General features: G+C 45.1%; 1 protein-coding gene across 1 annotated transcript; it reads right to left on the bottom strand.

Moving 5' to 3' along the window:
- Window positions 1-9,784: 9,784 nt before the first annotated feature.
- Window positions 9,785-15,439, bottom strand: LOC149290449 (uncharacterized). Its single transcript, XM_089489260.1, has 2 exons — window positions 15,374-15,439; window positions 9,785-10,368 (listed from the first exon to the last, which is right to left on the bottom strand). Exons 1-2 carry the CDS (start codon window positions 15,420-15,422, stop codon window positions 9,827-9,829), a joined length of 591 nt encoding a protein of 196 aa, XP_089345386.1. The 5' UTR covers window positions 15,423-15,439; the 3' UTR covers window positions 9,785-9,826.
- Window positions 15,440-16,430: the final 991 nt, after the last annotated feature.

Below are 16,430 nucleotides of genomic sequence, written 5' to 3'. Positions count from 1 at the left end.
AATAACAACAACAACAACAACAACATTTGTATACCTCTCTCTTCAGCCAAAAGGCTATCCGAGTGTGTTACAAATTGTTAATGAGACATTTAGACATTAAGGCTCTTAGCCCAGCAGACCCTTAATTTCCTTATATCTCTCTGCCTCCATCCAGTGAATTATAAAAGGGTTTCCCTTAATCTACACTGGGACCAGTTAAGGAACCTTATTTCTACTTCTTTACTGATCTTCCCAAGCATCAACTGAGCCAAAAGACGTGTAAAAGGAGCGTCGAGTAGTAGATACTCCAAGGAGGTATTTACTATAGATAACAAAATATAAGTAAAATATAAGTCCTGCAAGATATTAAGAGTCTTGCAGGTACAATATTTGTAAGTATATAATGTTCAGTTCATACAAGCTATTAAAGAAATAGACCTAAACGTCCAATTCTGAGACTGACTTCCAAGATCCGCTCTTTAACTCTCTCTCTCTCGATCTCCAACCGACACAATTCCCCCAACTGTCTCTTGGTCTCTCAGGCCTTATCTCTCCTTCTCACGGAAGCTTCCAGAAGAACCTTCATCTTGCTCTCTGATTGGTCAAGAGAGCCTTCCGTAGCAGTGATGTCATTCTCTGTGGGATGTGGGAGGGACTGGGACTCCAGCCAATCAGGGCCAGGGATGGTGGGAGGGACTAGGATTCCAGCCAATGGGAGCCCTCAGAGTGTCCACAGGAGGACTCCTTCTGTTCTTAAAAGAGCATTGAACAAAGGGTTGGTCCTCCATTTTGATGCAGTGAGGCTCCTGGTGAAGGCAGTTGGTTTGGAGCCATCATGAAAGGAAGCCATTCCTAATGGATGAATATGTGGTCTTCCTATTTCTATTGTCACTGAAGGGAAGAGGGCCCTGGAGTGTTCTCTGCCTTTTGTGGTAAAAGAACTTGACCAAACAGACTGGAAATCAAGTACATGAATAATAAAAATTGGATGATTGGAAAAGGCTGCCATAGACTTATATCAGTTTAGTAAAGCAGCTTGTCAGGACCATCATGGAAAACCTTTCATGTGCTAAAAATGTCTCCCATCACACAAGAAATCTAGATGACCAGGAAGAAAGACTGTGGCCTTGTCTTTTCCCTCTTATCCTTTTCTTGAAGATCCAGGGAGCTAAGGAAAAGGGAAGGGAGGATATCAAAATATATCCCACTCTATTGATATCCTGAAGGGATCAAATCATATTTGGGATGCTCCGTGTTCTTCCTCCCCTTTTGCTCAGTTAGTCTCTGGATGAGGACTATTTTCTGTTGCAGATCACCTTTAGAGATGTAGCAGTCTTCTTCACTGAGGAGGAAGGGCCACTATTGAGTCCAAAGCAGATGTTTTTTACAACAAGGTCATGATGGAAACCTATGAAAATTTGTCATCTGTGGGTGAGGAACTTGGATCCAATGCCCTTCCTACAGAATTGGGGCGGGGGGGGGGGGGTTTAAATTGCATTTTGTTATAGCAACATCCTGTGAAATCTTGGAATTTGTAGTTTACTGAGCCACTGGAGCTCTCTAGTTGAGGATTTTAAACACTTCTTTCTAACCTACCAATCCCAGGAATTCCTAGGAAGGAACTACAGCAGTTAATATCTTTAGCATCAAATGCTCCTCAGGACATCCCTTGGCAAGTTTATAGAGATTTTTCTCCCCGTTGAAGTGTTACTGTCTCCAGACAGGCTTCCAATATCCTTTTGGGAAGAGGACTCTGTAGTGTTCTCTGCCTTTTGTTGTAAAAGACCTTGACCAGTAAGGCCCTTGGCCCTACAAGGATTCAGAGTGGGTCCAACAATGACAAAATTGCTCCCACTTCCCCTAAAAAATATTGGAGGATATTGAGGAGGTAAAGATATTTCATTTTTCCCCAGGTGCTCCAATGGGGCTCCCTCTGAGATTCCTGTGGGCCCAGTGTGGCTGCCCAATCCCCAATAGCTGCCCAGCCCTGTCTTGGAGGTGCCTTCAGGCTGTTTGAAGGCTCCTCTCTGCAGTCCTATCCTCACCAAAACTGGACTCCACTTCCCAGACCCTTCCTAAGCCATTCCAATGGATTAATTGCATCTATTTATTATCTTACCTTTCTCACCAGATGGGACTGAAAGTGTCTCTTTCCTGCACCATTCTCTTTTTCTCTCTATCTGTGTGTAAGAGAGAATGTGAGATATAGAATGGCAGGGAAGAGATGCTGAAGGTGAAATGCTGAAGCAGTGCAGACGGGCCTGAGAGCATCTGGGAAAGCTGGAGAGAGGAGGGAGAAATGGAAGGAGATCAGGAAAGTGGAAGCGTGGAGGGGAGGGAAGGAGCAAAGTAAAGACAGTCTAGCTCTGTTTGGACAGGAAGGGAACGCTGGGAAAGTCCAGAATAGAGACAGAAGAGTATTGTCAGGCAGCCAAAAACCTGAAACAAATGGTTCAAGTAAACCAGTGCAAAACACGTCCTTGTTTTCAGACATTTGAAGGGGTTCTATTTAGCAATTATGACTAATATCTATGAAGGGAGGGAAAGGGTCACCAAAACTCCTTTATCTCTCATGTTTTCTTTCCTGGTTGAGTTTGCTCACCTCCATTATAGATTCCAGAGGCCTCTCTTCTCTTAATCCTGAGATGAGCCTTGTCTGTCTTTGTCCTTCTTTATAGAAGAACTCAAGATTCATGAGAATCGACACTCGGGAGAAACCACACAAATGCCAGCTGTGTGAAAAATGCTTCGCTTGAAAGTAAGCCCTGTTAGTCCATCAGAGAGTCCACACAGGAGTGAAACCATACAAATGCCAGCTGTGTGGAAAATGCTTCGCTTGAAAGTAAGCCCTGTTAGTCCATCAGAGAGTCCACACAGGAGTGAAACCATACAAATGCCAGCTGTGTGGAAAATGCTTTGCTAACAAGTCAGTCCTTGTGGCACACCAGAGAACTCACACAAGGGAGAAACCATACAAATGCCAGGAATGAGGCAACTGTTTTACTTCAGGTACCAACCTTACACACCACCTTAGCATTCATACAGGACAGAAGCCATAAAAATACCACAAAATATATGAAGAAAATATTTTTCTCAGAATTTACAGCTTTAGAGAAATAAAAAAATGCACACTAGTGAGATATTGTAGAAATGTGAGCAAGTGAAAATTCTGTTTTGGAGATGTAGCTTTTATACATTTTTATTGTATTTTGTAAAGCTCTATTATAATTTCATTTATGGCACATCTACTACATAGCACCAGGCATGAAAAATCAGTCTTTTTCTTCATGGGGATACCTTTCAAAGGCCACAGGATCCCCACTCCTGGCTAAGACTTGGCCCAGTTGATTGCTGATATTTGACGTACTTAAGGTTAGAGCCAGAATGGGAGGTTTTGGGAGTCCCTTTTGGAAGTAACTTTCTGAAGAGCGTTCTAGGTCTGCCTTCCAAAGACCAGCAGTGCATAGAGAAGGAGGTCTTGGGGAAGCAGGGGAGAGCTTGGCTTGACCCCCAAGGACTCTCCCTTGAAGGTTTCCATCTTTCTAGGAAACGGTGGCGCCTGGGAGGGAGACTGAGTCTCCAAAGTCAGTGGCATTCCTGTGCAGAGAATCAGCAGGTGCCAGGGAGAGGACTTTCAGGGGTGGGACTTCTGGGGCAGGACTTCTGGAGGAAAACCTCTGAAACCCATGTTGACTTTTTGTGATTATGGAATTGCCATCTAGATGTTCGCAGACTCTCTGTTTAATGATCTGCTCTAGAATACCAGGAAAGATTCTAGAGCAGATCATTAAACAGAGATTCTGTGAACATCTAGATGGCAATTACATAATCACAAAAAATCAACATGGGTTTCAGCGAAAGAAGTCATGCCAGACAAACCTGATCTCTTTTTTTATATATAAAATTACCAGCTTGGTAGATGAAGGGAATGCTGTGGATATAGTATATCTTGATTTCAGTAAGGCCTTTGACAAGGTTTCCCATGACATTCTTGCAAACAAGCTTGTAAAATGTGGGCTAGAAAAGGCGACTGTTACATGGATTTGTAATTGGTTGACCGGCCGAACCCAAACGGCTCCTTTTCATCCTGGAAAGAAGTGACCAGTGGGGTCCATCAGGGCTCTGTCCTGGGGACAGTGCTATTCAACATTTTTTCAAGGACTTGGATGACAGAATTGGGAGCATACTCATCAAATTTGCAGATGACACCAAATTAGGAGGAATAGCTAATACTGCAGATGACAGGATCAAAATTCAAAATGACCTGAATAGACTAGAAAGCTGGGCAAAAGCTAACAAAATGAAATTCAACACAGAGAAATATAAGGTACTGCACTTAGGGTAGAAAAATGAAATGCACAGATATAGGATGGGTGACACCTGGCTGAATGAAACTACGTGTGAAAGGGATCTAGGAGTCCAAGTAGACCATAGGGTGAACATGAGTCCACAGTGTGATGCAGCAGCTAAAAAGGCCAATGCAATTTTAGGCTGCATCAATAGAAGTATAGTGTCTAGATCAAGGGAAGTAATAGTGCCACTCTATTCTGCTTTGGTCAGGCCCCACCTGGAATAATGTGTCCAGTTCTGGGCACCACAATTCAAAAAAGGGCACTGAGAAACTGGAGCATGTCCAAAGGAGGGTGACTAAAATGGTGAAGGGTCTGGAAGCCATGCCCTATGAGGAAAGACTCAGGGAGCTGGATATGTTTAACCTGGAGAAGAGAAGGTTAAGAGGTGATATGATAGCCATGTTTAAATATTTGAAGGGATGTCATATTGAGGAGGGAGCAAGCTTGCTTTTTGCTGCTCCAGAGAACTGGAGCCGGAACAAAGGATGCAAGCTCCAGGAAAAGAGATTCCACGTCAACATTAGGAGGAACTTCCTGACAGTAAGGGCTGTTCGACAGTGGAACACACTCCCTCGGAGTGTAGTGGAGTCTCCCTCCTTGGAGGTCTTTAAGCAGAGGCTGGATGGCCATCTGTTGGGGAGGATTTGATTGAGATTTCCTGCATGGCAGGGGTTGGACTTGGTGGCCCTTGTGGTCTTTTCCAACTCTACGATTCTATGATTCTATGAAAACCCCCCTCTGACTAAACCAAAAAGGCCAATGTGATTCAAGGCTGCTTCAATCCAAATAGTGTCTAGATTAGTGGTCCCCAAACCTTTTCGGGCTACTGCCTCCTTTTCTCTCAGCTGACAAGTACTGTTTCTTGGTATTTGGTCCCCTGTTCTCCTGGGAGGAGTGAGAGAACAGAGAAAGTATCCTAAGCAAGAGAAGTGGCTGGGGTAATTTTGAGAATGAGGTACATGAAACCCTGCTTGTCATACAGCCCCACTGGTTGACCCTGGGCAAATCCCACTCTCCTATCCCCAGGGGAAGGCAAGCGCAAACCCCTCTGAAGAAAATCTTTCAAGAAAACCCTATGATAGGTTCTCCTGAGGGTCTCCATGAGTCAAAACAACTTCAAGGCACACAACAACAATTGCTGCCAGGGAGAACAAAAGACAACCTGGAGCCCCATAAGTTTGTATTTTGGGGGGAAGGAAGGTGAGGCTGAGGAGTGTCTTGGGGAAGAGAAAGTAGGAGTCCCATCTTTGGAAGAAAGAACATTGTCTGAATGGGATCCCTAAGGAAGAGGGCAGGGGGGCAGGCAAGCTCTGCGGGATTTACACCTGAAGAAGGAAGGGACGCATAGCTTCCTGGGAAGAAGCCCATGCCAAGCAATGCCCTGCAGCTTCCCTCCTCCAGGAACAGGGGATGCCAGGAGTCACCAGAGCATTGGCAGCATCTAACGCAAGGGGGAACCGAGGGAGAGCCTGCCCCTTTCCCTCCGCCTCTGCCCTGGATAGATCGCTTGAGCTAGCTAGCCAAGGTCAAAGGGAAAGTAGAGCACCTTTCTGCCCCTCATCTTCCCTTTTGCCTTGCCATGAGCCAGTGTCCTTCTTCCCCAAAGAAGCTCTCCTCCTTGGGCTCCTTGCAGAGGAAGCTGAGCAGTTTCTGGGAAAAGGAGGGCATGAAGGCAAGCCTTTTGGTGCCCAAAGAGGGGAAGGAGCAAGGAAGGACTTAGGGTCCCTTTGCTCTGTTCCAAGGAGAGGCAAAGCTGGAGGAGCCATGCTAAATCTGTGGCCTCTCAGCCTGTACAGACATGGCTTCTTTCCCTGGGAGCTCTCCATTCGGCCTTCGTATCTCCCTCCCAAAATGGAGGACAAAAGAAGGTTCTGGCTACCAGGGTTGCCATGCCTCTCTTCCACAAAACCTCAGACACAAGTTTACAAAAGCTTGTGCTACAACCTCTTTCACACAGTTAGTCTCGCAGGTGCTACAAGATCCCTTAGGATACTGATATTCCTGACTCACATGGCTTATGGTTGAATCTGCATTGCAGAATTAATGCAGTTTGACACTGCTTTAACTGACCTGGGTCAATGCTGTGGGATTCTGGGGTTTGTAGTCTGTTTTCACACCAGATCTCCCTGAGAGAGGCTACATACCTCACAAAACTACAGATCCCAGATTGATCCCAGGTCACCTCTAGATCTTCCAGTGACCACTCTGGCTGACATATTTTGAATTAGTTGATGTTTCAAGACTAAGTACAAGGGTAGCCCTTTGTAGATCACATTGCAGAAGTCAAGATGTGAGGTTACCAGCGCATGCATCAGGTTCCAGGAAGCAATGCAGTTGGTGCATCAGCTGAAGCTGATAACAGGCACAACTCGCCGTCACATCTATCTGAGCTGACATCTGGAGTGACGGATCCAGGAGCGCTTCTAAACTGCGAACATAGTCCTTTAGGGGAAAGTGTGACCCCATCCAGGAACAGTTGACAAACCTCCAGACATGGGTTAGGGGCTCCAACAACAAGTATTTCTATCTTATCTGGATTCACTTTCAATTTGTTTTTACTTATCTTGTCCATTACTGCCTCAAGACATTCATTCAGAGGGGAGATGCCTTCTTTAGTTGACTCTTAGGTCTGGGGCATGGAGAGATATCATTGGGTGCCATCAGCGTACTGATAACACCCCACTCCATGCCTCTCCAGGCAGTTTCATGTAGATGTTGAATAGCATTTGGGACAGGATTGCACCCCGAAGGATGCCAAATTTAAGCTCCCTTTTAGAGGAGCAACTGTCCCCAAGCATCTCCATCTGGAATCTGCTTGAGAGAGAGGACCAGAACCACTGCAACGCATTGCCCCCGATCCCCGGTTCCCTCAGGCTTTCCATAAGGATACCATGGTCGATGGTATCGAAAGCCACTGAGAGATCCAAAAGCATCAACAGGGTCACACTTCACCTGTCAATGCTGAAGCAAAGATTATTTACTAAGGCAACCATAACAGTTTCAACTCCCATCCTGAAACCAGTTTGAAATGGGTCCAGATAATCTGTTTCATCCAAGGCCTCTTGGAGATGAAGAGCAACTGCCCTCTCAATCACCTTGTTTAGAAAGGGAAGATGGGAGACCGGTCTCTAATTGTTCATGTCCAAGGGATCTAGGGAGGGCTTTTCCATAAACGACTGTACCATCGCTTCTTTTAAGCAAGATGGATGAGATGCATTTATGATACATCTCAGGTGAGTCCTAAGTGCATCTCCTCTTTGGATGACCAGCCATGAAGGCCAAGGGTCGAGAGGGCAAGTTGTCTTCTTCACACTTCCAAGGAGCTTGTCCATGTCCTCAGAACTCAGATTCAAATTGATCCAGTATGATCTTATTCATGGAAACCTCACTTATAGCCTCTGCAATAATGTTGACATCCAATTTGGCTCTTATCTGAGAGATATTATCTGTGAAATAGTCATTTAAAGCATCATAGTGAGCTGTGGAAGGCTCTAATAATGGATTCCGGGGGGGAAGGTGCCTGAGTCAGGTCCCAGATTCCTCCCCCCCAACTTCAGCAGTCCCTTTATGCTTCTCTTCCCTTGGCACTTTCACTCCTTCATTCCTTTCTTCTTCTCTTTTAACATACATCCCTTCAAGAGGGTCCAAGGCCCTTTCAGCATGTTCCCAGAATTAGGAGGGAGGCATTCTTTCTGGGGCTGGAGGTCTATCTGCTGGTCTTCCTCTGCAGGGTTGTTGTGAAGGGAAAGACGTGTACATGGGGGGGGGGGGGGGCTTTAAGCCTAGTTCCCAGATTGCCAGGGGGTGTCAGTCTCCCCAGAAGGGGCTTTGGGGTCCCTCCATATCCCTCCTCTTGGCTTTGGCCTAAATTTTGGCTCTTCTTTCCCCCCCAGACAGAGCCCCCCCAGGATCCCAGAGGACCTCCCCCAATGCTATTGCAGCCTATGCCATGTAATGCTCTTTATTTGGCGCAAAAATCCTCTCCTCTGCCCCACTTTCCAGGAGGAAGGGGGGCCCTCAAAGCCCTTTTTACCTTTGGATCTTCCTCCCCTCCATGGCTGTGCCTTTCTCCAAGGGTCCCCCCTGCCCTCTTTTCTCATGATAACCCCCCAAGTACCTGAGACCCAAGTAATCCACAGAGGAGGGGGTAGGGAAGGAAAGAGAGAGGAGGCCTGGCAGGCCCCTTACCTTTCTTTGGGGGGTGGGGTTGAGAGATCTGGGTTTCCTTCCTTATTACAACAACCCAACCCCCTCCAGAAGACCCTCCAGCCATTCCCCCAAATGAACGAGGGCTCTCCCCACTTCCCTCCCTCAGAGCAGGCTGCAAGGGGCAGCAGCTTCAGGGGCTGAGAGTGTGCATGCGCAGATACCCCAAAGGCCCCTCCTGAGCATGCGCAGGAATAGTAAAGCCCTTGCTGCTGCTGCTGTTTATTCCACTGTCGACCTTTGGAAGAAGGGAAGGACTACGGCCTTTTTTCCTTCTTTCCGGAATGGAGTCCATGCTGCAGAGCTGGACTCAGGAGGGAAAGACTAGGAAGGCTCTGCTTTGTACATATAGCTCTGTCTCTCTGAGTGTGTGTGTGTGTGTATTTGCCTCTGTTTTTATGGCTGGGAATGGAACTGAGGGCTGAGGAGAGCAGAAAGGGTCAATTTTGTGCAAATGCAAAACTTCTGTACATCAGTGAGTCCAGTGTGTTGAAACAACAAAGAACTTTATTAAGAACACATAGGCCTGTTACAGACTGCCAAAATAAAGCTGCTTCGGGTCTCTTTGGAGGTATGCTATTTAAATGATGCATGCCTCCTAAGAATCCGGAAGCTTCACCAAAGCTGCACTCCAGTGCTTAGGAATGGATTGTGGCTTTGGCGCGACCTCCGGACTCTTAGGACCCATGCATCATTTAAATAGCATACCTCCAAAGAGACCTGAAGCAGCTTTGTCTTGGCAGTCTGTAACAGGCCAGTGTCAGAAATTCAGTATTTAAGTCAGAACTGCCCTCCCCAAGCCAAAGAATACATTAAAACCCCAAAACCTAAAACTCCACCCTCTTCCAAACCAAGCCCCCACCTCCAATTCCCACAGTCTATGCCCCACAGGTAACAAGGCCCTCTTTGCCATTCCCAGAAACTAACCATTTCTGTTAATATCTGCCCCCAATTGTCTTCAGCTAACATCCCACACAGTAAAAAAGCTATCATTCCGATAACTATTCTAACCACCTGAAATAAAACCCACCCCTCTCTCTAGCTAAACTATTCCACAACCCATAATCCCCACTCAAATTTATAAACTAAAGTAATGGTCTATACAAATAGCAATTAAAACCTAAACTTAACAAAATATAACTTTAAAACAAAAACAGACATATGGACAGACAAACCAAACACACAAAATCACAAGGGCCTTTTCTTATCACCACAGGATTAAAACTATATTCTTTGCATTGCTACTTGACAAAAATAACATTAGTTTATTTCTGGGATTTGTGTGGCCTCTATCCTGTGTGGCCTCTCTGGTGTTTCACTAGGTGTGACTTCTGAGAAAAACCTTTCCCACAATGCTGACATTTGTATGGCTTCTCTCCTGTGTGGACTCTCTGATGTTTCACTAGGTGTGACTTCGAATAAAAACATTTCCCACAATGCTGGCATTTGTATGGCTTCTCTCCTGTGTGGAGTCTCTTATGCATCACTAGGGCTGACTTCCAAGAAAAACATTTCCCACAATGCTGGCATTTGTATGGCTTCTCTCCTGTGTGGATTCTCTGATGTGTCACTAGGTGTGACTTCCGAGAAAAACATTTCCCACAATGCTGGCATTTGTATGGCTTCTCTCCTGTGTGGACTCTCTGATGTTTCACTAGGTCTGACTTTGAAGAAAAACATTTCCCACAATGCTGGCATTTGTATGGCTTCTCTCCTGTGTGGACTCTCTGATGCATGACTAGTACTGACATGTAAGCAAAATATTTCCCACAATGCTGGCATTTATGTGACTTCTTTCTTGTGTTGACTCTCTCATGACCAACAAATTCTTCTGTAAAGGAGAACAATGACAGACAAGACTGAATCTCAGTGTTAAGAGAGGAAGGGGTTACCCCAAGATTTAGCCCCATGTTCACCCCTCCCTATTTGAGATTAAATTAACAAAGTTGGTGTGAGTGACATGAGCATGACCCTGTTCTGGATGCCCCCAAATCCATATAATGATTGTATCTTTACTCATCGGAGCTACCAAAGAAGAGATTGCAGGGGAACAGCCAGGAGGAAATCAGTGGAAGGAGATAGTCAGGCAGTTAAAAAATATTCCACTAAATATATGTAAAACTATTTTAATTGAAAAGTGGCATCATTTCCTGTGAGATTGCCATAGAGTGTTTAGTCAGAGCACATGGCATGATGCAAGCTAAGTGCAGAGGATGCTTCATGCTGTGTGGCACCAGGAGATGACTCACAACCAATACACTATACAGCTCACATGCGGATTGATGTGGGTTAGTGTTGTGTTTAGAAGAGGTTGTGAAGTTGATGGAAGTCAGAGAGGAGAGCTGGTAAACATTTGTTTTATATTGTAACTCAAGATAAAGAACCTCCAAGGACTTGGAGGAAATCAACTGTGTGTGAGTTACTTCTAAGTGCTGAAAGTGGTTAATACATATCTGGAGATTTGCTTCTGTACTCTACTATGTTATTGTTGAGCTCTGGGAGTGTCTGTCGCCTTCAGACTGTGCTATATATTGGCTTGTGAATGGGACCAGAATTCAGAGCCAAGAAGGACCTAAAAGCCAGTGTGACAATCCTGTTTGGCTGAAGTATTTCCACCAAGTACCCATTGCATTTATTTCAGTTTCAGACAATTCTTTCCCCACCCAGGAAACTTCCTAAAGCAATTTAAACCTCTTCAAATGCTTGGTTTCTGCCCCCAAGCAACAATTTCAGTATAAATATCAGCCCCAACTGGCTGTTCTTCCGCATCAGTCCAGTTGCAGACAGACACTCTGTTGGTTTACACTGCTAAACACCTCACTAGACTCGCCAGCCCCACTTGCTATAGCAGTTACTGACTTCTCTCCCCTTTCTGGACCCTCAGCAATTGGGATCAAGATCCATCTAGGTAATGTATTACCATTAGCAAAGCCTTACACTATTCACCACTCCCACCTTTGTTACCTAGTTCTTGCATGTGGTGCGTGAACACCTATATGCGTATATGTGTTGTGTGCGTGCATGTATTTTGCTTTTCCACTAAATAAAACACAAAAACCTATTTGAAATGCCTCTGGAGTTCTGTGTGCTTCTGGGCCTGGTATAGTTGGGATGAATCTTGAGATCACTGTTGCCTCAATCTCTCCCTTGGGCTAAGTATGAAATTTCCCTAAAAGCATAGCACTTGCAGGTGTCCTCCCCAGACTCCAGCATTTCGAGTGACAAAGGGCCTCTGGAATCAGCCATGGAGCTAAGCAAGCTCAGGTTGGAAAAGAAACATTTAGATAAAGAGGAATTTTTGTGTTATCCTTTCCTCTCTTCATAAACATCGCTCATAATTGCTAAATGGAACCCTTAATATGTATGAAACCAAAGGCCTGATAACAAGTTCAGTTCTTAAGTTCAGTGCTCTACATGGGGCTACCTTTGTACCAAGTTCGGAAGCTTCAGTTAATTCAAAACGCGGCAGCCAGATCGGTCACTGGAACCATCCATTAAGAACCCAAGCCCTCCCTCCAGTCCATCTGCCTTAGTCCAGGCCTCGGAGGTAGAGAAGAACTGCTGGACCTCATCCCCTTCCCCACCACCACTCCCTTCTTCTTTTGTGTCGTGTCTTTTTAGATTGTAAGGCTGAGGGCAGGGAACCGTCTAATTAAAAAGTTTGTATGTAAAGCACTGTGTACATTTACAGCGCTTTCTAAATAAAGGTTAATAATAATAATAATAATAACAACAACAACAACAACATCTAGGTCAGACCATATAACACCAGTATCTCTACATTGGCTGCCAATTAGCTTCTGGGCGCAATAGAAAGCGTTGATTATTACCTTTAAAGCCCTACATGGCTTGGGCCTGAGCTACTTGAGGGAAGGCCTCTCCCTACACAATCCGCCCCACACTCTCAGAACATTTGGGAAGAATCTATTAGATTACCCAAAGGTCAGGCTAAGAATAACTTCCCACAGAGCCTGGGCCCCCACGTTATGGAACAACTTGCCAGAGGAGATCTGTCTGAATACCACCTTGGATGCTTTCAAGAAAGCACTTAAGACGGATCCCTTCAGGCAGGCTTACCCAGCTGACCTCTTGTAAAGAACTGAAGGAAAAACCCCACTTCTGATCACAACTGTTGTTGTTTTACTGTGTGTAAATTGGATGCTATTGTTGTTTTGTGGCTATTTTACGGTTGTAATACCGCCTTGCTCCATTGAGAGAGGCGGGTAAATACAAATAAAACTTATTATTATTATCAGTGTAATCTGTGAGGTTGGTGGCTGCCTCCCAATCCCCAAGGCCCCTCTCCTGGCCCTTCCCAGAGCTCCCTTTCTCTCTGCACAGAGCTAGGAAATCCTGGCTTTGCTCCTGCCTTCTCCTCCTGGCTCCCATAGGCTTAGAATCATAGAATCATAGAGATGGAAGAGACAACAAGGGCCATCCAGTCCAACCCCATTCTGCCATGTAGGAATCAAAGCATCCCTGACAGATGACCATCCAACCTCTGTTTGAAGACCTCTAAGAAAGGAGACTCCACCAAAATCCCAGAGAAAGTTTGTTCCATTGTTGAACAGACCTTACTGTCAGGAAGTTCCTTCTAATGTTGAAGTGGAATCTCTTTTACTGCAGTTTGCATCCACTGTTTCGTGTTCTAGTCTCTGGAGCAGCAGAAAACAAGCTTGACATTCCTTCAGATATTTAAACAGGGCTATCATATCACCCCTTAACCTTCTCTTCTCCAGCCTAAACATCCCTAGTTACCCAAGTCGTTCCTCATAGTTTCCAAATCCTGCACCATTTTAGTCGCCCTCCTTTGGACATGCTCCAGTTTCTCCATATCCTTTTTGAATTGTGGTGCCCAGAACTGGACACAATATTTCAGGTGAAGCCTGACCAAAGCAGAATACCATGGCACTATTACTTCCCTTGATCCTGACACTATACTTCTATTGATGCAACCTAAAATCGCATTGGCCTTGTTAGCTGTCGCATCACACTGTTGACTCATGTTCAACTTGTGGTTTACTTGGACTACCAGATCCCTTTCACATGTAGTTTCATTCAGCCAGGTGTCCCCCATCAGTATTTCACCTTCACCATCTCTTTCCTGCCTTTCTGTTTTTCACATTCGCTCTTTCTCTCTATCACAGACACACACCAACAGAGTGTGATGCATAAAAGGGACACTTTGAGGTTCATTTGTTGAGAAAGGCAGGATAATCCATATACAAATTACTCATTGGGAAAGGCAAAGCAAGGGGGCTGGGTCCTGGACTTCTGTTTTGGTGAGGATCAAGCACCAGGGAGCAGTATTAAGACATCTCTAAGACAGGGATGGGCTACTGTTGGGGATTGGGGGCGTCACATTGCCCTCCTGGGGATCTCAGGGGCAACTGCACATTGTATTGCCTTAAAATAGGAATAAAGTTTTGTGCCTCAGTATCCCATTGCATCCCTTTCGGGAAGTGAAGCAGAACCTCAAAAGGCTGGAAGAGGGCCAAAAAAGGAAACATACTCAGAGATGTGCTACCATTTCAATGAGAAATGCATTACTGGTAATCTCCATGCTGTATTCCTACAAAGTCCTAGCATTGGTGAGATATCTGGGGGCGGAACTTAGTTTCAGAATTAAAAAGTCCTTTGCTTCCACCAAAAGGTTTATTGAGAAACTCAGGCAGAAGGGTCCATTAATAAATCTAAGATGTCTCTGAAGTGTCTAAACCTTTTCCCTCCGTCGTTAACTACCTTCACATTCCTCCCTTTTCCTCCCCTTCAGCCCCTAACCAGCCCGGCTGCCAAGGTACCTCTTACCTTCTTCTTCCACCGTTCACATGCGCCTCTCCCCCCAGGGGCATGTCTGCCACCCAGAGTTCACAGACCAGGCAGTTAACAGCCTCCACAACTGCTTCCCTTCCCCGAAGCCATTCTAGGCCCCAATATCCTTAGCAACTACTTAAAACTACTAGCATTTAAACTACTAACAATCCCCCCTAGACCCCAATACCATTCTGGATGAACCACAGAACCTGCTTCTGACAATTGGCAGTTTACAATGCAGTATTTAGAATCCTTATAAAGTGGAGAGCAATAGTGCCTCACTAAACTACAAATTCAAATATTCTACAGGATGTTGCTATCACAATTAAACTACACTTGACAGGGATCTAGGACTCCTAGTAGACCACAAGTTGAACTTGGACCAACAGTGTGATGCGGCAGCTAAAAAGGCCAATATGATTCTAGGCTGCATCAATACGAGTATAGTTTCTAGATCAAGGGAAGTAATAGTGCCACTCTATTCAGCTTTGGTCAGGCCTTACTTGGAATAATCCTGTGTCCAGTTGTGGCCTCCGAAATTCAAAAAGGATGTTTACAGGTTGGAACATGGCCAGAGGGCAACCAAAATGGTGAAGGATCTGGAAACCATCAAGCCCTATGAGGAGCGGCTTAGAGAGCTGGGTATGTTTACCCTGGAGAAAAGAAAATTAACAGCGGATATGATATCCATGTTTAAATATTGGAAAGAGTTGTATTGAGGATGGAGCAAGCTTGCTTTTTGCTGCTACAGAGAAAAAGAGACACCACAATGGATGCAAACGACAAAGAAAGAGGTTCCACCTAAACATTAGGAGGAACTTTGGGACAGTAAGAGCTCTTCGACAGTGGAATATACTTCCTTAGAGTTTGGTGGAGTTCTCTTCTTTGGAGGTCTTTAAACCAAGGCTGGATGGGGCTTGGAATGTGTATTCCTGCATGGCAGAAGAGGGTTGAACTGGATGGCCCTTGTGGTCTATTCCAACCCTATGATTCTATAATGCTAGTGGATTCCGGTTCCTTACCCACAGAGGCCACATTCTCGTAATTTTCCATCATTACAGAACTGTACATAAGTCTCTGCTTCTTCGTCAAAAGTTTCCATTCGTCCTCGGTGAAATATACTGCCACATCCGCAAAGGTCACCTGCAACAGAAAATAGCCCTCATCCAGAGAGTGACTAAGCAAAAGGGGAGGAAAGCACATGGTGCATCCAAATATTATTTGATCCCTTTAGAATTCAGTCTAGGAAATAAACTTTAAATGCTGTCAGCAAGAAAAAAGCTACTGCCTTTGAGATCCAGTTTGTCTCAAATCTTTTCAATATAATATACAATATAATAAACAATATAATTTAGGCCATGGCTGGGATATTGATGATGGATTAGGATACTGACTATCCCAACACATACAGTACATTTAGCCACCAAAGAATTATGGTGCATTTAGACATTTCTTGCCAGATTTCGGAGGCAAATGTCATTTTTATAAAGCAGTTATGGGGAGCACTCTGGGCTTAAGGGTCACTGGGCCCACCCCCAATTTATATCCAGAGATATTCTCCCATAGCCCCCAACACTTGACTGATGGGAAAAGCAAGACACATGTGGACAAGCAACCCAGAAGGCAGTGAAGATGGCCAAAGTTGTTTATGAGGAAGATCACACAAGATAGGAAAGGCACAGCAGTTTGCTTTTGCATCAGCCTCCTGGGAAGGGCCATATCCTGTCTTCTTCTTTCCTCTCCTCTCCCCACTTTTGAGCTGATAGACTGCAAACTCAATTGCACTCAGGAACTGAAGTGAGCTGAGAAAGGGGAAAGTGGGAGGAGGATAGACCAACTGGGACATTTTTAAAAGCCCCTGAATAAGTGGGGTGACAGAGGATTAACCAGGACTGTCTCTGCCAAACTCGGACAGTATATTAATTGCTTCCTTTCATAAATTTGCCCAGAAGTGACACAGATGAAGCTAATAGGATAGTGACTCACCAAACAGCTGTTGCACTTCGGCAGCCTCTTTCTGTTGGAGCCCAACTCCATCCGCTTGGCCTCTGTGTCGGCCATCAGGTGGGAAGGGGGTCC

Source organism: Sceloporus occidentalis, unplaced genomic scaffold, assembly GCF_023333645.1.
Source record: "Sceloporus occidentalis isolate IW3139 unplaced genomic scaffold, rSceOcc1.0.p SCAF_39, whole genome shotgun sequence".
Classification (NCBI taxonomy): Eukaryota; Metazoa; Chordata; class Lepidosauria; order Squamata; family Phrynosomatidae; genus Sceloporus; species Sceloporus occidentalis.
The sequence above is the reverse complement of the archived record's forward strand: the minus strand, read 5'-3'. Positions and strand labels throughout refer to the sequence as shown.

Coding starts and splice junctions, on each gene's coding strand:
- LOC149290449 (XM_089489260.1), bottom strand. CDS start 15,422: ATGTACAGTTCTGTAATGATGGAAAATTACGAGAATGTGGCCTCTGTG. Junction 10,369..15,373: donor CGAGAATGTGGCCTCTGTGG/GTAAGGAACCGG, acceptor TCTCCTTTACAG/AAGAATTTGTTGGTCATGAG.